The sequence below is a fragment of the Procambarus clarkii genome, chromosome 52 (genome assembly GCF_040958095.1).
Source record: "Procambarus clarkii isolate CNS0578487 chromosome 52, FALCON_Pclarkii_2.0, whole genome shotgun sequence".
Taxonomy (NCBI): Eukaryota; Metazoa; Arthropoda; class Malacostraca; order Decapoda; family Cambaridae; genus Procambarus; species Procambarus clarkii.
The window spans coordinates 15,911,983-15,934,957 of NC_091201.1; the positions used below are offsets into that span (position 1 = coordinate 15,911,983).

The 22,975-nt window shown below is 45.4% G+C and overlaps 1 protein-coding gene across 1 annotated transcript in view; it reads left to right on the forward strand.

Annotated features, from left to right (window-relative positions):
- The first annotated feature begins 231 nt into the window (after positions 1–231).
- LOC123763726 (ionotropic receptor 93a-like) overlaps positions 232–22,975 on the forward strand; it is a 132,500-nt gene continuing 109,756 nt past the window's right edge. Inside the window, exons 1-2 of the mRNA XM_069304175.1 lie at positions 232–391; positions 958–1,194. Coding sequence (XP_069160276.1) covers positions 272–391; positions 958–1,194 — 357 coding nt within the window. The 5' untranslated portion in view covers positions 232–271. The remainder of the gene's footprint in view (positions 392–957; positions 1,195–22,975) is intronic.

Genomic DNA, 22,975 nt, shown 5'->3' on the forward strand with positions numbered 1-22,975 from the left:
AGCAAGATTGAAAATTAGTATGATATGCCATATCATGCAATGGGGAGAAGGAGGGGCGGTATGACGTTCAATCCAAACCCTCCTATTACCATCCCCAAACAAAGGCCAGTTAAGTTGCAAAGTTTGGTGAGACTAGCTATAAGCGTCTTATTCTAACCCCAAACAGTTGACTTATCCATCTAGTTATCACTGTATCTTAACTGTTATAACGTTCATCAGTTTTCATGGAGCAACTGTGAACGTGACCACTCATCCCTACACGCCTTACTGGATGACCTCTGGTGAAGGAGATTCCACAACCTACTCCGGTATTGATTACAACCAACTCCTCACTTTATCAAACGCCCTTAACTTTACTATCCATGTCCTACCTACCACCAACTGGGATGAGGTATGTGATTTTTGTGTTCATTAGTTTAATTAATTTGGTGATCTATGCTGTAATCTATTAGATTGTGTATTTTTTGGCCAAATTTTGCAAAATTAGATAATGGAATATAAAGTAAAAAATTCTGCAAATATGTTAAATACTCATAAATGGGGTTCCATTCAAACATTTGGATTCATTTTAAATGTCTGAATAACGTGTAATAAATGGAGTATTATACTTTGGAAGCTTTCGTCCTTGGGGACACGTGTTATTAAAGGTGATGGGAATGAGTTGATCAATGACTCTATTTTTGTTTTTTATTTTATCTCAAAATATTTTTAATTTCAAAAGGTTATTTGAAAATTAACTCTCAAAAGTTAATTTTACGTTCTTAATAAGCAATTTACTAAGGTTCACTTAGCATCTTCTGAGACAGGAGGATTGTGAATAAGAATGGCAAACTCAGAAATATATTTGATTTAATATTTATGCTGAAAAGTAAGATTGTTACTCGATGGACTGAATATAAAATAAAATATATTCACAATTCAGGTTACTGTTAAATCACTTTCATTCATCTCCCACAGGTGACTGGACTAGTGGTGGACAGAAAATCATTTATAGCGAGTATAGTTTATGTGATCCTACCAAGCCGCTTAGAAGTTTATGACTACACTCGCCCGTTCGATTACTCGCCCTTCTGTTTTGCTATGGCTAAGCCCCAGCTGAAGCCTCAGTGGCAGAGTCTCTACTACCCGCTGTCCAATGATGTGTGGGTGGCCATCCTGGTCGCTACCGTACTGCAGTGCGCTGTTCTCATTATGGTAGGCCAATTGTTTCTTTACATATTACTCTTGAATGTTCATTATGTGCGTGAGAAAGTCTTAAACATATTTATCTGAGTCTATGAACGTATCTGGAATGGAAATTCCATGACACTGGAGTGAACGTACTTAATTGATATAGTGCTTTGTTGAAAGAAAAGAAAACTTCGTTGGCGTCAATAATGTAAAATCGTAGTGGAATAAAATCATTTACAGTGTGCCTAATGGGTTCGTTATAGGTTAAAACCTAATTTAATAACCTTGATGTTTGGGAAAACGGAAAATGTCTGAAAAGATGAAAACCATTTTGAGGTAATAGAGTGACTTGAATCTGCGTTCTGGTGAATCTCGGGCACCTTCCATAACCAAATCGGTCGCAAAGATACGACAGCCACTAGCCTGGAACTTCCAGTGAATTCAGTAGAGTTCCGGGCCGAGTCAGTTATGACGGGTGTCTGGGATTCACCTGAATGCAGGTTCGAGTAACTCATTGCCTCAAAATGGTTTTCATTTATATACCATGCCATTGTGATTTCTTTGTGATCCGAGTGTTGCGTAACAGTGTGAACACCACACTGTAGGCCAGAGTGTGGTCGGGTCGACCGTAAAACCCTAGTTGGGCTCCGGGTTGGACACTCCATAACCTCCCGGTGAATTAAGAAGCGTTCCAGGTTGGTCGACTTTCATGCCATTGAGGCCAAGTTGGTTAGGGAGGGTGTCTGGGATTCACCAGAACGCAGGTTCAAATCACTCCATTGTCTCAAAACGATTTTCATTGATATATCTCTCCATTGTGATTTATTTGAGAGCTAAAAATATGTTGATAACAAATGCAGGGAGTAAAGAAGACTCTGCTGTATTGCAAAAAGACAAATAACTGCAGATTTGGACGGAAAAATAGTTAATGCACTTGAAAGTATATATATAATATCACTGGTTTTATATCGTTAAGGTCACTCAACGACAAAAAACAGAGTTCTCAACACAAACATTCGTAGAGCCCTTACCCACTGCTCTGAAAGGATCAATGTGAGTAAGTAGTTTTAAAGAATTGCACAAGGGAAGGAAACTATCAGGAGAAAGCGCCAAGCCGTTACAACTATATAGCACTGGGAAAGGATCAGGATAAGGATTTGGGATGGGACGGGGGAAAGGAATTACGCACTTGGACGGTCGCGGGATTGAACGCCGACCTGCATGAAGCATTGGACAAGTACTAGTAAGTAATGGTTACATTCACCACCAGATCAACATCACTACTAGAACACACTTCGACCGGTGGTTCAGTCAAGGAAAAGTATTCCTTTACACCGCCAGTTTCTTTAAATGTGCAAAATAGCAACGTCGCTTTTGTTATGGTAGCACTGGGTTAGATTATATATGAACAGGAGTTTTGAGACGAAGAGTCTCATTGGTCTAAACACCGGTTTATAATTCTCCCTATAATAAGTCTATAATAACTCCCACTGCAATAAAAAGGAACTAGTGTTGAGCAGTGAATGTAAATTGAGATATGTGGATTAGTGAAAAAGGGAGATGGCTCTACTATTGAGCTAAAGAGTTTTTTTACCTTTTATGTAAATATATAACATATCATAATTTACACAATGCCTTTTGGCTGTCGAGGCAAACGACGTGACGTCACACACAGAACACTCCCTTCGTCGTTCTCGCTCCACAATCAACATCAAGAAAACTTGCCAGTTACAATATTTTTTTATTTTTTTGTATTTTTATAAATAATAAACAATATACAAGAAACATACAAAACAACACAAGGAAAATCTAGTACAAACACAGTATAACAATGGAATAACATAAAAAACAAGAGAAGCATGCACAATTGTCAAAGAAAAATAAAACAGTATACAGAGCACAACACCGATACCCCGACACGGGCACCAGACACATAAGAAAAACAAAAGGCTACACGTAACAGTACATATATGTAGTAACATATAACATAACACAGAACAGCACATAAAATAAATAACATAAATAACATAAAACCCACCCACACAAAGACACAAAACAAACATATAGAGGACCACTCACACAAAGCTAACCACATCTCCCACACTCAGGAACAACGTAGCACAGTACAAAACCACACAGGCCACAAAAGTTATATACACAGTCAAAAGCAGAGATTAATATGTGTTACGGCCCTCTCGGGTCGCAACTGGGTTCTTACTCTGATGTTGTTAGAGGAAGGGTATCCGGCCCCAAGCCAGTAGTGGCTTTCAAGGGATGTGATCAGTAACGCAAGTAAACTAAAAGGGGAAGGGAAAGAAAGGCAAAAACTTAATGTAATATAATAACCGCCACCAATAAATAATATATAAAAAGTTACACAGGGGGAGGGGTATTAACACTGCACAGGGGAATTATCTACACGGTCGTCTTCTCCTGAAGACTCTGGATCCTCTCGGTGCCAAGCTCTCGGTGCTCTCGTGGCCTCTCGACGAATCCTTCAAAAAGCTTAGTCTACCCCGTTCACAGGCCAGCCAAAACACAGTTCCACTGGGGGCACCATCATGGAGGCCGTCAACCACAAGTCCAGCAGACTGCTGGCAGGTTCTGGATCAGCAACGCTGGTCAGGCCACTCCACGAGCGATACTAGGTTAGCGCCCTAGTCAGGAGCCTCATGTGATACCACAGATCACTCTCCTGTCCACAATACCCCAGTGGTTAATCGTCTCCACCAGTCGGTTCCGGGTACGACAATCCTTCAACTGCCACTTCACTGGCAGGGTAACACCACAGTGTTCACCCGGGAGGCGACTCACAGCTGCTGCAGCAAAGCACTTGGTGTGGGGACGGCTGCCTTGGGTAGACTGACTCAACTTCCCTTACAGCAGTCCCAGGTCGACTCTGTAAGCAGACACGTCATCAATAACAGGGACACACTAAAGCACCTCACTTACAGGCTCAGACCCAAACGCCCACCTATCCACTCCATAGATGGCGTTGTTGTCTGAGCACCACCTCACCAGAGGTCAGCGGCAGCTGTGTTGAGAGCTGAACAGGACTGGAAACTGGCCCTTGTGGCCAGTACACTTCGTCCTCACCAGGTGTCGTCGTCCATTTGGAGGGGGTTTCGGGAGCTGACCCTCAGATGGCGCGGTCGTCACTGCTCCATGCTCGGACGTCGGGCTCGGGTCTGTAACAATATGTACACACACATGAAACACATACGCCAACATTGTACAAACAGAAAACCACAGAAAAATAAAAACATAAGTACATACAGGAGTTGCAGAATACAGTAATACAACATAAAAGAACCTAAACACAAGAACAACCAAAATTGAAAAACACATGATACAAATCATACAATAAACCCCTACACGGGCACAAAGTACAGAACAAAAACCAAAACAGGACACATAACCAATACAAGAAACACAAAACATTAATAACAGAAAACAGAACCACATTGGGAACCATAAGTACAAAGACAAACAAAGTAGCACAAAAAGACACATGCAAACGACCAGAAGGCCATAAGGACACATGTACATAATAGAAACTATCACCACACCAAACACACAAATAGAGCAGCACAAGAGTGCAACCAGCTACACATAAGACACACAGAGCCTGAAGTATAAAACCACTCAGAACAGATACAGAAAGACACGGACACAGACACACACGCAAACCCAACCCAAGCAAACCCCCAAACAAAAAACTGGAACACGCAGGAACCGGAAAACAAAACCCGCCCCACCCAGACTCACACATGCAACCCTACCCTACAACCATGCACCCATGCGCAAGCAACACCACAACACACAGTAATCATTTAGGAGGATATTTCTCAGGGAACTTCCACGATGGATACTTCCGCTTATAAGCCTCCCGTATCAAATATTCTTGTGCGGTAGAGGAACGACCCTCACTACGCCGCGGGCACGTCATATACTCAGGAACCACCAAGCCCAGCTGAAGCACACGCCCCCAATCAGAGGTCACCGAAGACGAAGAACTAGTCAGGTGAGGCAGGAACACCGCCGCCATGGAAGGAGGAGATACCGGAACATAGGGCGGAGGCTGCCGAGGCGGCAACACCGCCTCCGACAAAGCAGGAGACACAGAAGATATGGCCGTAGACGTGAGAGGCGGCAAAACCGCTGCCGACAAAACAGGGGACAGAACTCTCAGAGCGAGCAGTTTTCTTCACCACCACCACCTGGTCGCCACGATCACCCTCAACCTCGCAAGGGGAAACAACCCCCGACGAGGAAACGGAACCATCTGACGCGGGTGACGCACCCGAATCAAGAGCCATAGGGCCCACATCGGCCCCCACCCCTTACAGCAGGAGCCACACCAGGGCCCACACCATCCTTGCACTCCACAGAGGAACATCTCTCAGAAGAAATATCAACACACGCCACATCCTCACATTCCTCTGCCCACGTACGAGGAGGCGAAGCACCCGTATCCATATGTGAACGCTTGGGGACAGGCTGTTGGTCATCGGAGCTGTCACCCCCTGCAGGAGGCACCCAAGAAGAGTCGGCGGCAGACCGCCCCACAACAGGGGGAACACGACTCCACAGAATGTCAGCCTCAACGACATGGGGGACGAGACCGTCACCCCACAGAGGAGACAGGAGAAAGAACAGGCGTGGCCGGGGGAAGGGAAGGGATCATCACAGGTGATGGAGCCTGCAGGGACGTCGAAGGCGACAGAGGCGCAGAGGCAGAAAAAGGTGCAGAAGCCGACGGAAGCGAAGAGACAGACTGCGGGGGCTGTGCCACACACACCACAACCTCGTCGTGTACATCACCATCCTCAAACGCCGGGCCAGCAGCCGAGGAACTCAGAACCACCACCGGTTCACCACCACAGCAGGAGGCAGGGGAACCTCCTCACCCACTCCATCACAAGGCGACAAGTCCTGCGCCACCAACGGGGGAAAATCATCTTCCCGGAACAGATTAACAGGTGCAGCCGCGACCCCAGTGCAAGCGGCCGCCAGGTGCCCCTCAAGGCCACAACGAAAACAGGAGCGTGGCTGCCCTGCATAGAATGCCCACAGAGTGTACCCCAGCAAGGTAACTGTGGAGGGAACCGGGGACTTGAGTTGCCAAGGCGAGAGTCCGTGTACCACAGGAGGCCCTACGCCACCTGCTGGAAGAAACGGAGTTCATACGGAGGGAGATGGATACCACCGTACCATATTGGCCAAAGTATCTCTGCAGCAGGGCCTCCGACAACTCGAAGGGCACACTATGCAATGCCACATAGGTAATAGAGCAGCAGCAGTGGGAAATGGCGCCCTTACCACCGTCCCCAGGGAAGGTCAATTTTCGTCCATCATAGCGGGCGATGAACTCCTTGTACACCGCTGCGGAGCTAAACTTCACTAGAGCTCGGTGGGTCGTCAGGATGTAACAAACTGGGTTTGTTGTAGGAATTATTCAGTATGGTTTCTCATACACTATGGGGGTGGAATGTTTGGAGTCAAGAGGAGTGACCTGACTCGGGGGGAGCACGAGGTCATCTCTCCTGGGATTAGCAGTTTAGATCACAAAATGGCCAGCGCCTTTGTCTTAAGCAACGTATAATGAAATATTTTAAAGAATTCAGTAATTTAGAGAAATTCAAGTCTTCATTCAAATTGTATTCAATAGTATTCCTGTTTAAAGTACCAAGAGTATCTTCAATTGTCGGAATACTGAGTAAGTCACCATCAGTGACGTCACTAGCTAAGGACTAGACTCGGATGCGGAGCAATCTTGACAACTCCGCGGTCACGGGTCACCAAAACCTTTCACATTTAGTAATTCTCAAAGGTCAAATAGCAATTATGTAATGGAAAATAGCCTTTCCCTAAGATGCCTGTGCAATTACCTTCAGTTTAAAAGAGTTCAACCATCTGGTTGTCCAGTGCAACAGAGATTAGTTGTTCAACTTTAAACGTTGCTAGTAAACTTAATGAACCTGGCATAATAATACCCTCCAAGCCTCGTGGTGAGGAGGGCTAGATTTAGTGTGGACCGGTCAACAACTGGGAGAGGTCATCCATCGCCACCTCTCCCCGAGATCAGCACTACATCTAGCTGGTCGCAGTAAAAGGTAGAGTCTGCTATAGATTTGTATTAGAAATTAGTTCATATCATGCCACTAGGGAGTGTTAACTATAGGGAGTGCTTTTATTTAGATTTTGAATAAATAAACCAATTAGATTGTTATTTGCATTTTTATTTCCATTTCATGCTCTCATTGTCCTTGGCACGTGGTCTCCATGAGTCTGAGTTTAGTTGGGCCACAAGTCCAACAAAGCATAAGAGTTCAGTTATCCCTTTGTATGCTATAATTTCCGACACTTAACGTAGCTTCTTCCCTCCTCTTTCAAGTTATTGGGGATCAAGCCCCAAGGTATAGTGGCTTGATCCCCAATTAGGATCGTGAATAGGTGATTAATAGGTTAAATTAATGAATAGGTGATTAATAGTTTGAATAGGTTAAATAGGTGATTAATTGGTTCAGACCCCGATTAATTAGCGCTTCGTGTTAATGGTCTGGTGGTGGCAGCAGAAGGAGATTCTTGAGGTTGCTAGGAGTCTAGTACCACGTCGTGAGGCTGTAGAATCTTAGCCGGTCAAACGGCTTAAGACCACGTGGCGTGAGATTCGGCTAGAAGTAACTCTAGGGTCCCTTGGTATAAGCGAAGTAAATAGAATACGGGCAGGGGTAAGAGAAGATCTTAAGAGAAGATCAGAGAAGCTAACCCCCTCCCCCCTGTTAGAAGGAGCTGGAGCCCGTACACCTCGTCCACACGAACATGTAACAATGTCCACCAACACAACCTCAAGGTATGAAGCACGTCCTGACAACTCCAAACCAAAGGTCTCCGTCCGGCGAACAGGGGGGAGGGGGGGTCCCCATGGCGCCAACACGCCAAACAGCACCCTCCCATGCGCAACTCCAGGCAACAACTCCTACAGTTACAAGTGGTTTGCAAACATTTACATTTACGAAAATAGTTGATATATTTTTTGCATATAAAGCTATGAAGACCTAATTACCTCCAATTTTCGTCTCGGTGATTCAAACACGCTATGGCGATAAATGTTCATTAGCAAATTTAGGTAATAATCAATTTAATTACAAATTATATAAATATGAATGTATAATAAGGGTAATTAACAGAGGTGAAAGCTTTACCCTGGGTAAAATAACTTGTGATAACATTAACGTTGTAAGTTAACAATACATTGTAACTTGCTCAACATTGTGAGATTAACCTTGCATATTCAACTTGGTAAGTGTGACAAGGGGTAAATGTAATAATATGTAACTTCCAGAGAGTAAGTCTAACAAGGGAGGAATTGTACTGGTGAAAGTGCTACATTGAGTATATTAACAATGCAATAAAGTAACAGGAGCACTCCCATCGCCAGGCTGCAGAAAGCCATTTGCACGGAGCACTCATACTCAGTATGTATATTATAAGTGCGAGAGAGGCCCTACAAATGTGGCAACTGTTCAATCATGTTACGCATGTTGTTCGTTGTCATATGACGAGTATGGTATGCTCAACATGTACTGCTGTATGATAAATATTAAACGAAAAAGTTATTTGTTTCGTGAAACGTTTACACATCTAATGGGCAAGCAATAGATATTCTGTCATCGGATGTTTCCCCAACAACGTAGAAGAGAATGCTTCTGTATTTCAGTAAAAGATTTACCTGATTTACCTGAGGTCACTAACACTCTTGTGGCCTCGACGAGGACAGGAGGCTGGCGGCTTGTCACAGGTCCCTCCACTTGTCATGATGATTTTTTTCATGCTGGGTCTTTCAATTCGGCAGTGTTTAGGTATTTTTGGGAAGGGTGACTGATACTTATAATGGGCAAAATTTTGTAATAAAATAATTACTACCATTAGCAAAATTTAAATTTGCTTAACATAAGTAAACGTATAATCTACGTAATGTCAGAAAAAGTATACTGATAATTTAATTATAGGACCTATATATAAAGCAACGTTATAAGTGAAATAACTGAACTAAGTTACATTGTATAATCTGTAATTAACGAATAACTGTAAATAGGCTTTGCTGGGATTTATCCTGATTACAGTAGAGAGTGCAACAAGCAAAGTACCAATATAGTCGTTTATAAAACCCAAATATAAGATAGCAAGTAAATTAACTGCACCCCACATGAAAATAAATATGTTAAAGTTCACACAAAAAGATAAAAGTAACAGTATTTAGCGCCCACTGGACAACCGTAAATACTGATGATAACAATTGAATAAGGACACGGGCCAGGCGTCAGGTGGCACAGGGAACAAACATCTTAGGCTTTAAATAAAAGCTTGACACCTGGCCCAGGCACCCGAGGGCAGCACAGCTGCATTTATATGTTTGCCAGACACCTTAAGGAAAAAATGCAAGCAACTGCTAGCGTGCATGGTCAGTAAGCAAGGGTGTGCACATGTATCACATGTATTGTGAAGTGAAGGGTCCGGTGAAGCCCAGAAACACAGGAGGCCCAGGCACGAACGTTATGCCATTTACAGCTTGGTTGAAAAGATAATTTTTCTGTTTACTGTCTAATTGTGGCTCGTTGAGCTACAACCCATTCTTCCTTGTGTGCTCACCTTGTTGTGCTTGCGGGTGTTGAGCTTTCTCTTTTGTCCCGTCTGTACCGTGTACAGACTCCTGAGCCTGCTGGGCTCTAGCATATCAACATTTGAAACTGTGAATATAGTCAGCCTCCACCACATCACTGCCTAACGCATACCATTTGTTAACTACTCTGACACCGAAAAAATTATTTCTATTGCCTCTTTGGGTAATTTGTGTGGCGGCTGTGTGTTACATCAGATCTTTGAAGAAGTCGTCTGGATCAATATCCCCCATATTATTCTATATTTGAACAGCCCTGGAGCCCATCTATATTGAAGACTTGTTCATGTTAGCGGTCTAGACAACTTCGGATTTATAGAAACAATTGGTATTTTCGGATATCAGATTTGTAACTATTATTAGTATTTATATTTAAATTATATGCACGAGAGAGAGAGAGAGAGAGAGAGAGAGAGAGAGAGAGAGAGAGAGAGAGAGAGAGAGAGAGAGAGAGAGAGAGAGAGAGAGAGAGAGAGAGAGAGAGAGAGAGAGAGAGAGGAGAGAGAGAGAGAGAGAGAGAGAGAGAGAGAGAGAGAGAGAGAGAGAGAGAGAGAGAGAGAGAGAGAGAGAGAGGGAGAGAGAGAGAGAGAGAGAGAGAGAGAGAGAGAGAGAGAGAGAGAGAGAGAGAGAGAGAGAGAGAGAGAGAGAGAGGAGAGAGAGAGAGAGAGAGAGAGAGAGAGAGAGAGAGAGAGAGAGAGAGAGAGAGAGAGAGAGCGAGCGAGCGAGAGAGAGAGAGAGAGAGAGAGAGAGAGAGAGAGAGAGAGAGAGAGAGAGAGAGAGAGAGAGAGAGAGAGCGAGCGAGCGAGAGAGAGAGAGAGAGAGAGAGAGAGAGAGAGAGAGAGAGAGAGAGAGAGAGAGAGAGAGAGAGGGGGGGGGGGGGGGGGCAGACAGACAGACAGACAGACAGACAGACACACACACACACACACACACACATAATTATAGTATGGCAGAAAGGGTGCAAGAAGAAAACCCTGATGTAATAGGACTAACGGAAACAAATTGTCAGGAGTCATAGCAGATGCTGTGTTTCCAAAGGACTACTATATAGTAAGGAAAGAGAGGGAAGGGAGAGGAGGTGGAGGAGTGGCCCTGCTGATAAGGAAGGACTGGAGTTTTGATGAGATGGAAATTCCGGGCTGTGACGGATTCAGAGATTACATAACAGGAACTATAACAATGGGTGGACCTAAGATAATAGTGGCAGTCATTTACAACCCTCCCCTAAATGACAGAAGACCTAGACAGTAGTTTGATAGGAACAACATGGCAACCATTAATATAATAGAGAGAGCAGCTTCAGTTGCCTGCAGGAATGGCTCAAGACTCTTAATCATGGGTGATTTCAACCATGTAAAGATAGACTGGGAGAATGGGGACCCACATGGTGGTGCAGATACGTGGCGAGCTAAACTCTTGGAAGTGGCAACAAGGAATTTTCTGAGCCAGCATGTCAAGGAACCCACAAGAATGAGAGGCAATGATGAACCAGCTAGACTCAACTTGATATTCACCCTGAATGAGTCAGAAATAAGGGAAGTCAAAGTTGAAGCTCCCATAGGAATGAGTGACCACAGTGTACTGACCTTTGAGTACTTGGTGGAGGTAGGGATAACCTATCCAAGGATGGGAGTGGAGGGGAATAGACTGAATTACCGAAGAGGAAAATATGACGAGATGAGGAACTTCCTCAGGGGAATACCATGGGAAGCAGAACTTAGAGACAAGAATGTGCAGGTCATGATGGATTTTGTCACCCAAAAGTGCCAGGAAGCTGCAGACAGGTTTATCCCCGTCCAAAAGGAGAAAAACGAAAAACAACAGAAAAACCCATGGTTCAACCAGGAATGTAAGGTAACGAAACAACTGAGTAAAAGAACATGGAGAAACTACAGAAATAACAGAACACCAGAGAGCAGGGAGAGATACCAGAGGGCCAGAAATGAGTACATCAGAGTGAGGAGGGAAGCAGAGAGACAGTTTGAAAATGACATTGCGAGTAAAGCCAAGACCCAACCAAAGCTGCTCCACAGCCACATCAGGAGGAAAACAGCAGTGAAGGAACAAGTGATGAAGCTGCGGAAAGGGGAGAACAAATACACAGAGAATGACAAGGAGGTGTGTGAAGAACTCAACAAGAGATTCCAGGAGGTCTTCACAATAGAACAAGGAGAAGCCCCTGCACTAAATGAGGAGGCGGCAAACCAAGCAACCTTGGAGGAATTTGACCTCACCAGTGATGAGGTCAAAAGGTGTCTGCTGGAGCTGGATGTGACAAAGGCTGTTGGGCCTGATAGAATCTCACCATGGATACTAAAGGAAGGTGCAGAAGCACTAAGTGTGCCACTCTCTATGGTGTATAACAGGTCACTGGAAATAGGAGACTTACCAGAAAGTTGGAAGACAGCTAACGTGGTCCTAATATACAAAAAGGGTGACAGGCAAGAGGCACTGAATTACAGGCCAGTTTCCTTAACTTGTATACCATGCAAGGTGATGGAGAAGATTGTGAGGAAAAGGATCGTAGAGCATCTGGAGGGAAATAACTTTGTAACGTACCACCAACATGGGTTCAGAGATGGTAAATCGTGCCTCACAGGTTTAATAGAATTTTATGACCAGGCAACGAAAATTAGGCAGGAAAGAGAAGGGTGGGCCGACTGCATTTTCCTGGATTGCCAAAAAGCCTTTGACACAGTACCCCATAAAAGGCTGTTAAAAAAGTTGGAGCAACATGCAGGAGTAAAAGGGAAGGTGCTCCAGTGGATAAGGGAGTACTTAAGCAACAGGAAACAGCGAGTAACGGTGAGGGAAGAGACATCAGAGTGGCGAGATGTCACCAGCGGAGTCCCACAGGGCTCAGTACTTGGACCCATCCTGTTTCTAATATATGTGAACGATCTTCCAGAGGGTATAGACTCATTCCTCTCGATGTTTGCTGATGATGCAAAAATTTTGAGAAGAATCAAGACGGATGAAGATAGACAGAGACTACAGGAAGACCTGGATAAACTGGAGGAATGGTCTAGAAAATGGCTGCTAAAGTTCAACTCGGGAAAGTGTAAGGTGATGAAATTAGGCGAAGGGAGCAGGAGGCTGAACACAAGGTATCATCTGGGAGGGGAAATCCTGCAAGAGTCAAATAGAGAGAAGGATCTGGGGGATTGATATCACACCGAACCTGTCCCCAGAAGCCCACATCAAAAGAATATCATCAGCGGCATATGCTAGACTGGCCAACATACGAACTGCCTTCAGAAACTTTTGTAAGGAATCTTTCAGAACCCTGTATGCCTCTTATGTAAGACCAATCCTGGAGTATGCAGCTCCAGCCTGGAGTCCATACCTAGTTAAACACAAGACAAAGTTAGAGAAGATTCAGCGGTATGCCACCAGGCTCGTCCCGGAACTGAAAGGATTGAGCTACGAGGAAAGGCTAAAGGAGCTGAACCTCACATCCCTGGAAAACAGAAGGGTAAGGAGAGACATGATAACCACCTACAAAATTCTCAGGGGAATTGACAGGGTGGACAAAGACAAATTCTTCAGCACGGGTGGGACACGAACAAGGGGACACAGGTGGAAACTTAGTACCCAGTTGAGCCACAGAGACGTTAGAAAGAATTTTTTCAGTGTCAGAGTAGTTAATAAATGGAATGCACTAAGAAGTGATGTGGTGGAGGCTGACTCCATACACAGTTTCAAATGTAGATATGATAGAGCCCAGTAGGCTCAGGAATCTGTACACCAGTTGATTGACAGTTGAGAGGCGGGACCAAAGAGCCAAAGCTCAACCCCCGCAAGCACAATTAGGTGAGTACAATCAGGTGAGTACACACACACACAACAACAACAACAGTAAAGGAACAGGTTATGAAATTAAGGATAGAGGCGGAAGGATTCACTATAAATGACAAGGAAGTGTGTGAGGAATTGAATAAGAAATTCCAGGAGGTCTTCACCTTAGAGCAACGAGAAATTCCAGAGGTAAGTGTGGGAATAGCTAACCAGGAACTACTGGAAGCGTTTGAGATTACCAGCGGAGAAGTAAGGAAGTGTTTACTAGAGTTGGATGTGACAAAGGCTATAGGCTCAGATGGAATCTCCCCTTGGGTTCTAAAGGAAGGAGCAAGAGAACTGTGCCTACCACTCTCCATAGTGTATAACAAATCACTGGCAACAGGGGAACTGCCAGATATTTGGAAAGCAGCTAACGTAGTCCCGATATACAAGAAAGGGAATAGACAGGAGGCACTGAACTACAGGCCTGTGTCCCTAACCTGCATACCATGCAAGCTGATGGAGAAGATTGTGCGAAAAAAACTAGTGGAGCATCTGGAGCGAAGGAACTTTGTAACACAGCATCAACATGGTTTCAGGGATGGCAGGTCCTGCTTCACAGGGTTATTTGAATTCTACGACCAGGCAACAAAAATAAGGCAAGAAAGAGAAGGGTGGGCAGACTGCATATTTTGGACTGTCAGAAAGCCTTTGATACAGTGCCACACAAGAGGCTAGTGCGAAAGTTGGAGACGCAGGCTGGAGTGAAAGGGAAGGTACTCCGGTGGATAGAGAAGTACCTAAGCAACAGGAGACGAAGAGTCTGTGTGAGGGGTGAGGTCTCAGATTGGCGAGACGTTACAAGTGGAGTCCCGCAGGGGTCAGTCCTTGGACCTATACTGTTTCTGGTATGTGTAAATGATCTCCCAGAGGTTATAGATTCGTTCCTCTCAATGTTTGCCGACGATGCAAAAATTATGAGGAGGATTGAAACAGAGGATGATAGTAGGAGGCTACAAGATGACCTAGATAGACTGAGTGAATGGTCCAACAAATGGCTGTTGAAGCTCAACCCGAGTAAATGCAAAGTAATGAAACTAGGCAGTGGAAACAGGAGGCCAGACACAGGATACAGAATAGGAGATGAAGTACTTAATGAAACAGACAGAGAGAAAGATCTAGGAGTTGATATCACACCAAACCTGTCTCCTGAAGCCCACATAAAGAGAATAACGTCTGCGGCATATGCGAGGCTGGCTAACATCAGAACGGCGTTCAGGAACCTGTGTAAGGAATCATTCAGAATCTTGTACACAACATATGTAAGACCAATCCTGGAGTATGCGGCCCCAGCATGGAGCCCGTACCTTGTCAAGCACAAGACGAAGCTGGAAAAAGTCCAAAGGTATGCTACTAGACTAGTCCCAGAACTAAGAGGCATGAGTTATGAGGAAAGGCTGCGGGAAATGCACCTTACGACACTGGAAGACAGAAGAGTAAGGGGGGGGGGGGACATGATCACAACCTACAAAATCCTCAGGGGAATCGACCGGGTAAACAAGGATGAACTATTCAACACTGGAGGGGGCGCGAAACAAGGGGACACAGGTGGAAGCTGAGTACCCAAATGAGTCACAGAGACATTAGAAAGAACTTTTTCAGTGTCAGAGTAGTTAGTAAATGGAATGCACTAGGAAGTGATGAGGTGGAGGCTGACTCCATACACAGTTTCAAATGTAGATATGATAGAGCCCTGTAGGCTCAGGAATCTGTACACCAGTTGATTGACGGTTGAGAGGCGGGACCAAAGAGCTAGAGCTCAACCCCCACAATCACAATTAGGTGAGTACAATTAGGTGAGTACACACACACACACACACACAGTAGGTCGACGACGGTTGTAGACACACACGATTAGTGAAGTCCGCGGAAATTCGTCAATTTTTCGGGACATTGAAGGAGTATAGAGGCTATATCTTGAGGTTATCTTGTGATGATTTCGGGGCTTTTTAGTGTCCCCGCGGCCCGGTCCTCGACCAGGCCTCCACCCCCAGGAAGCAGCCCGTGACAGCTGACTAACACCCAGGTACCTATTTTACTGCCAGGTAACAGGGGGCATAGGGTGAATAAAACTCTGCCCATTGTTTCTCGCCGGCGCCTGGGATCGAACCCCAGGACCACAGGATCACAAGTCCAGCGTGCTGTACGCTCGGCCGACTGGCTCCCCTGTGTGTTACATCAGATCTTTGAAGAAGTCAGTGCAGTGCAGTGGGGGGGGGGGGTGGGGGGGGGGCAGACAGACAGAAACACACACACACACACACACACACACACCACCACACACACCACACACACACACACACACACACACACACACACACACAGGTTGCAGGTTGCAGGTTGCAGGTTGGCTATCATACCAACGGCCTTTAGAAACTTGTGTAAGGAATCTTTCAGAACATTATATACCACATATGTCAGACCAATCCTGGAGTATGCGGCACCAGCATGGAGTCCATATCCAGTCAAGCATTAGACTAAAATGGAAAAGGTTCAAAGGTTTGCCACCAGACTAGTACCCAAGCTGAGAGGTATGAGCTACGAGGAGAGACTACGGGAATTAAACCTCACTTCTTTGGAAGGCAGAAGAGTTAGGGGGGACATGATCACCACATTCAAGATCCTCAAGGGAATTGACAGGGTTGATAAAGACAGGCTGTTTAACACAAGGGGCACACGCACTAGGGGACACAGGTGGAAACTGAGTGCCCAAATGAGCCACAGAGATATTAGAAAGAACTTTTTTAGTGTCAGAGTGGTTGACAAATGGAATGCATTAGGAAGTGATGTGGTGGAGGCTGACTCCATACACAGTTTCAAGTGTAGATATGATAGAGCCCAATAGGCTCAGGAACCTGTACACCTGTTGATTGACAGTTGAGAGGCGGGACCAAAGAGCCAGAGCTCAACCCCCGCAAGCACAACTAGGTGAGTACAACTAGGTGAGTACACACAGTAGGCTAGGCAGTAGGCTAGATCATAGTATATGGCCTCTCGCAGTGGGTAGCTAGCAGGGTGCTACATAGCATAGGCATATCGCTAGTGATAGTGCGAAGAAACCAAAGTAGAGCTAGTGGCATCACCAGTGCATATAAGTGTGGAGGACCGCGTGGAGCGACCTGACCTGACGGCCAGGTGGGACGACCCGCCGGGGAACTGCTGATTGTGTTTGTTGGGTGGTGACTGTGATCAGTGGTAAAGTAAATTAGTGAACTGTAACACAACGATAAAGTGACTGACTCCAGAGCTTTGTCTAGATAGAGAAGAACCGACATCATCAATCTACTAGCACTTAGTGAATCACCAAGTGGAAGGCAACGACGGAGCATCATCGTCATCATACATCGTCCTTACTCATCTAGTTGTGTGAACGGGAGGCAGACCGGTATGTACCCCCTGCTCTGCCCTTCTGACAAATCCTATCACAGCACAACTAGGAACAGGGTCAAGCATGACAGCCAGAGGCAACAGGGGAACAGGAAAATGTTCAGATGACGAAATGAAGGAAATGTTCGCCCAGTTTCTGGAGGACATCAAGAGTGAGATGCAGGAAATGATGCAAGAAATGAAGAATGAAATAAGCAACCTAAAAAGAGAGCTGACAGCAGCAAAGGAGGAGATTAGAGCCCTCAAAGAGAACAGTATCGATGCTGAGACTCAGATAACCACCCAGGGAGAAGGTGGTAATAGTAGTTTGGAAGAGAATGCCACAATAAAAGCAACATTTCCAGAAATGCTAACAAAAAAACAACTCTGAAGTAATGTCTGCAGTGATGGAGGTAGCCATGAGCAGCCACCTCACAGGAAGCGGCACGCTCCACTAGCCAGCTGCTGGAAAGGAAAAGATCAGTGGTAGCTGTGGGTATTAAAGAGCAGGAAGGCTCTAATAGGAAAGAGTGGAATGATAAGGACAAAGTGGCAGTGAATGAAATACTGAAGGCACTAGACATGGAAGGGGCTGAGCATAGCATTGAGAAGGTTTTCAGGTTAGGCTGGTACAAAAAAGACCGAGACCGTGTGTTGAAGATAGTGTTTGCAAACGACAACACAAAGGACACGATTCTAACTAAGAAAAGCCACCTGCAACATGTGGGAGAATTAAAAAAAGTATTCCTCCAAAGGGACATGACGAGGGAGGAGAGGGCCATGGCAGCAGAAGCAAGGAAGAAGCGCAGGGCGAGAGGGGAAAACCAGGAAACCACAGCTCCCAACACATCACCCCCAGAGGGGAGGGGGGAACCCACAACCAGCTACCCAGTAACATCAGCGGGGAGGGCAACCCCACCACCTTCCTCTGCATAGAAAACCCCCCTTTCCTTCCTGTCCTCCAGCCCCTTTCCCCCCATACCCTCCCTGTCCCTCCCCCTTCACTTGACCCTACACCCTTCATCGCAGTATCCTCTGCAACCCTGGTATCCACCTCACAAATGGTCACACCCATGGCACAGCTTCCTCCACCAGCAGAACACTCACCAAGGAGGAGATTTGAGAAAGGACAGAAGAAAGTGAGCCTCAAGGCAATGTACACTAACATAGATGGAATTTCAAATAAAGCATATGAACTTGGAGAATGGGTACTAGAGGAAAACCCAGACATAATAGCTCTCACAGAAACAAAGCTGACGAAAACAAAAACAAATGCAGTGTTCCCACAGGACTATTATGTTATGAGGAAAAAGAGAGAAGGAAGAGGTGGTGGTGGTGTAGCTCTGCTGGTAAGAAAAGGCTGGGATTTTGAGGAGTTGGTTGTTCAGGGATGTGAAGGTTTCAGTGACTACATAATAGGAACAATAATAACTGGAGGGCAAAAAATTATAGTCGTAGTCATATATAATCCACCGCCAAATGACAGAAGACCCAGACAGGAATATGATAGAAACAATATGGCCACCATTAACATTATAGAGAGAGCAGCTTCTGTTGCAAGCAGGAATGGATTTGGACTGCTAATCATGAGAGACTTCAACCATGGGAAGATAGATTGGGAGAACAGAGACCCGCATGGAGGACCAGAAACATGGAGAGCTAAGCTGCTGGACGTGGCAACAAGAAACTTTCTAAGCCAGCACATCAAGGATCCAACAAGAATGAGAGGAGAAGATGAACCAGCAATGCTTGATCTGATATTTACCCTAAATGAGTGGGATATAAGGGAAGTCAAGATGGAAGCACTCTTGGGAATGAGTGATCACAGTGTTTTGAACTTTGAGTACCTGATAGAGCTAGGGATTATCTCCCCCCCCCCCCCCCCCCCGAAAAAGAACTAGGAAACAAAAGGCTGGCATACCGAAAGGGAAATTATGAAGAGATGAGAAGCTTCCTAAGGGAAATACCTTGGGACACAGACCTCAGAGCTAAGTCTGTACAAGATATGATGGACTATGTCACCCAAAAGTGTCAGGAGGCAGTAAGCAGATACATCCCGGCCCAAAAGGAAAAATCTGAGAAGCAAAAGAAGAATCCATGGTATAATAGGGCATGTACGGAAGCAAAGAAACTGAACAAAGGGGCGTGGAGGAACTTTCGGAATAACAGAACACCAGAAAGCAGAGAGAGATACCAGAGAACCAGGAATGAGTATGTCAGGGTGAGAAGAGAAGCAGAGAAAAGTTATGAAAATGATATAGCAAACGAAGCCAAGACCAAACCAAAGCTACTCCACAGTCACATCAGAAGGAAAACAACAGTGAAAGAACAGGTAGTGAAACTTAGAACAGGCGAGAACAGGTATACAGAGAATGACAAAGAGGTGTGTGATGAACTCAACAAGATGTTCCAAGAGGTCTTCACAACAGAACAAGGTGAGATCACGGTGCTAGGAGAAAGGGAAGTAAACCAGGCGGCCATGGAAGAGTTCGAAATTACGAGAGAGAAGGTCAAGAGACACCTGCTGGATCTGGATGTTAGAGAGGCTGTTGGTCCAGACGGGATCTCGCCATGGATACTGAAAGAGTGTGCAGAGGCAATTTGCTTGCCACTCTCCATAGTGTATAGTAGGTCACTGGAAACGGGAGACCTACCAGAAATATGGAAGACGGCGAATGTGGTCCCAATATACAAAAAGGGCGATAGGCATGAGGCACTGAACTATAGGCCAGTGTCCTTGACTTGTATACCATGCAAGGTGATGGAGAAGATAGTGAGAAAAAACCTGGTAGCACATCTGGAGAGAAGGGACTTCGTGACAAATCGCCAACATGGGTTCAGGGAGGGTAAATCTTGCCTGACTGCCTTAATAGAATTCTACGACCAGGTTACAAAGATTAAGCAAGAAACAGAGGGCTGGGCGAACTGCATTTTCTTGGATTGTTGGAAAGCCTTTGACATAGTACTGCATAAGAGGCTGATACATAAGCTGGAGAGACAGGCAGGTGTAGCTGGTAAGGTGCTCCAGTGGATAAGGGAGTATCTAAGCAATAGGAAGCAGAGAGTTACGGTGAGGGGTGAGACCTCCGATTGGCGTGTAGTCACCAGTGGAGTCCCACAGGGCTCTGTACTCGGTCCTATCTTGTTTCTGATATATGTAAATGATCTCCCGGAGGGTATAGATTCATTTCTCTCAATGTTTGTGGACGATGCCAAAATTATGAGAAGGGTTAAGACAGAAGAGGACTGTTTGAGGCTTCAAGAAGACCTAGACAAACTGAAGGAATGGTCGAATAAATGGTTGTTAGAGTTTAACCCAACCAAATGTAATGTAATGAAGATAGGTGTAGGGAGCAGGAGGCCAAATACAAGGTATCGTCTGGGAGAGGAAATTCTTCAGGAGTCAGAGAAAGAATAAGACTTGGGAGTTGATATCACGCCAGACCTGTCTCCTGCAGCCCATATCAAGAGGATAACATCAGCAGCATATGCCAGGCTGGCCAACAAACGAACGGCATTCAGAAACTTGTGTAAAGAATCATTCAGAACTTTGTATACCACATATGTCAGGCCAATCCTGGAGTATGCAGCCCCAGCATGGAGTCCATATCTAGTCAAGGATAAGACTAAACTGGAAAAGGTTCAAAGGTTTGCCACCAGACTAGTACCCGAGCTGAGAGGTATGAGCTACGAGGAGAGAATACGGGAATTAAACCTCACTTCGCTGGAAGACAGAAGAGTTAGGGGGGACATGATCACCACATTCAAGATTCTGAAGGGAATTGATAGGGTAGATAAAGACAGGCTATTTAACACAAGGGGCACACGCACTAGGGGACACAGGTGGAAACTGAGCGCCCAAATGAGCCACAGAGATATTAGAAAGAACTTTTTTAGTGTCAGAGTGGTTGACAAATGGAATGCATTAGGAGGTGATGTGGTGGAGGCTGACTCCATACACAGGTTCAAGTGTAGATATGATAGAGCCCAATAGGCTCAGGAATCTGTACACCTGTTGATAGACGGTTGAGAGACGGGACCAAAGAGCCAGAGCTCAACCCCCACAACTAGGTGAGTGAGTACAACTAGGTGAGCACACACACACACACACACACTGATGCGGAGAGTTCATACACAGAAACTTATGTAAGGAATGTTTCAGGACCTTGTATACCACATATGACAGACCAATCCTGGAATATGCAGCTACAGCCTGTAGTCCATACCTGGTTAAACACAAAAGTTAGAGAGGATTCAGAGGTATGCCATCAGACTAGTCCCAGAACTGAGAGGTATGAGCTACGAGGAAAGGCTAAGGAAGCTAAACCTTGCGTCCCTGAAACACAGAAGACTAAGGGAAGACATGACAACCACCTACAAAATTCTCAGAGGAATTGACAGGGTGGAGAAAGACAAACTCTGTAGCACTGGTGGAACACGAACAAGGGGACACAGGTGGAAACGTAGTACCCACATGAACCACAGACACATTAGAAAGAATTTGTTCAGTGTCAGAGTTGATAACAAATGGCATTGATTAGGCAGTGAATTGGTGGAGGCAGACTTCATACACTATTTTTTATTTAAATGTAGATCTCATAGAGCCGAGTAGGCTCAACAAACTGTACACCAGTTGATTGACAGATGAGAGGCGGGACCAAAGAGCCGAAGCTCAACTCCCACAAGCACAACTAGGTGAGTACAACTAGGTGAGTACACAGATACACACAGACACACACACACAGACACACACACACAGACACATACAAACTGACAGGGATCATGACAGCTGAGTGGAAAGCGCTTCGGATTCGAAGTCCTGAGGTTCTGGATTTGATCCCAGGTGATGGCGGAAAACAAGTAGGCAGAGTTTCTGTCACCCTGATGCGACTGTTCCCTAGCAGTAAATAGGTACCTGGGAGTTAAACAGCTGCTTCGGTCTGCTTCCTGGGAAGGTGTGTGTGTGTATTCACCAAGTTGTACCTAGTTGTGTTTGCAGGGGTTGAACTTTGCTCTTTCGGCCCGCATCTCAACTGTCAATCTGTTTTACTAACTACTTTATTTTCCTCTACACCACACACCAGGAAGCAGCCCATGACAGCTGACTAACTCCAAGGTGCCTATTTACTGCTAGGTAACAGGGGCATTCAGGGTGAAAGAAACTTTGCCCATTTGTTTCTGCCTGGTGTGAGAAATGAACCCGCGCTACAGAATAACGCGTCTCGCGCGCTATCCACCAGGCTACCACGCCCTCTGTACTCACCTAGTTGTACTCACCTAGTTGTGTTTGCGGGGGTTGAGCTCTGGCTCTTTAGTCCCGCCTCTCAACCGTCAATCAACAGGTGTACAGATTCCTGAGCCTATCGGGCTCTGTCATATCTACACTTGAAACTGTGTATGGAGTCAGCCTCCACCACATCACCCCCTAATGCATTCCATTTGTCAACCACTCTGACACTAAAAAAGTTCTTTCTAATATCTCTGTGGCTCATTTGGGCACTCAGTTTCCACCTGTGTCCCTTGTGCGTGTTCCCCTTGTGTTAAATAGACTGTCTTTATCTACCCTATCAATCCCCTTCAGAATCTTGAATGTGGTGATCATGTCCCCCCTAACTCTTCTGTCTTCCAGCGAAGTGAGGTTTAATTCCCGTAGTCTCTCCTCGTAGCTCATACCTCTCAGCTCGGGTACTAGTCTGGTGGCAAACCTTTGAACCTTTTCCAGTTTAATCTTATCCTTGACTAGATATGGACTCCATGCTGGGGCTGCATACTCCAGGATTGGCCTGACATATGTGGTATACAAAGTTCTGAATGATTCTTACACAAATGATTCTTTACACATAACACACACACACACACATTCTGTGTGTGTGTGTGTGTGTGTGTGTGTGTGTGTGTGTGTGTGTGTGTGTGTGT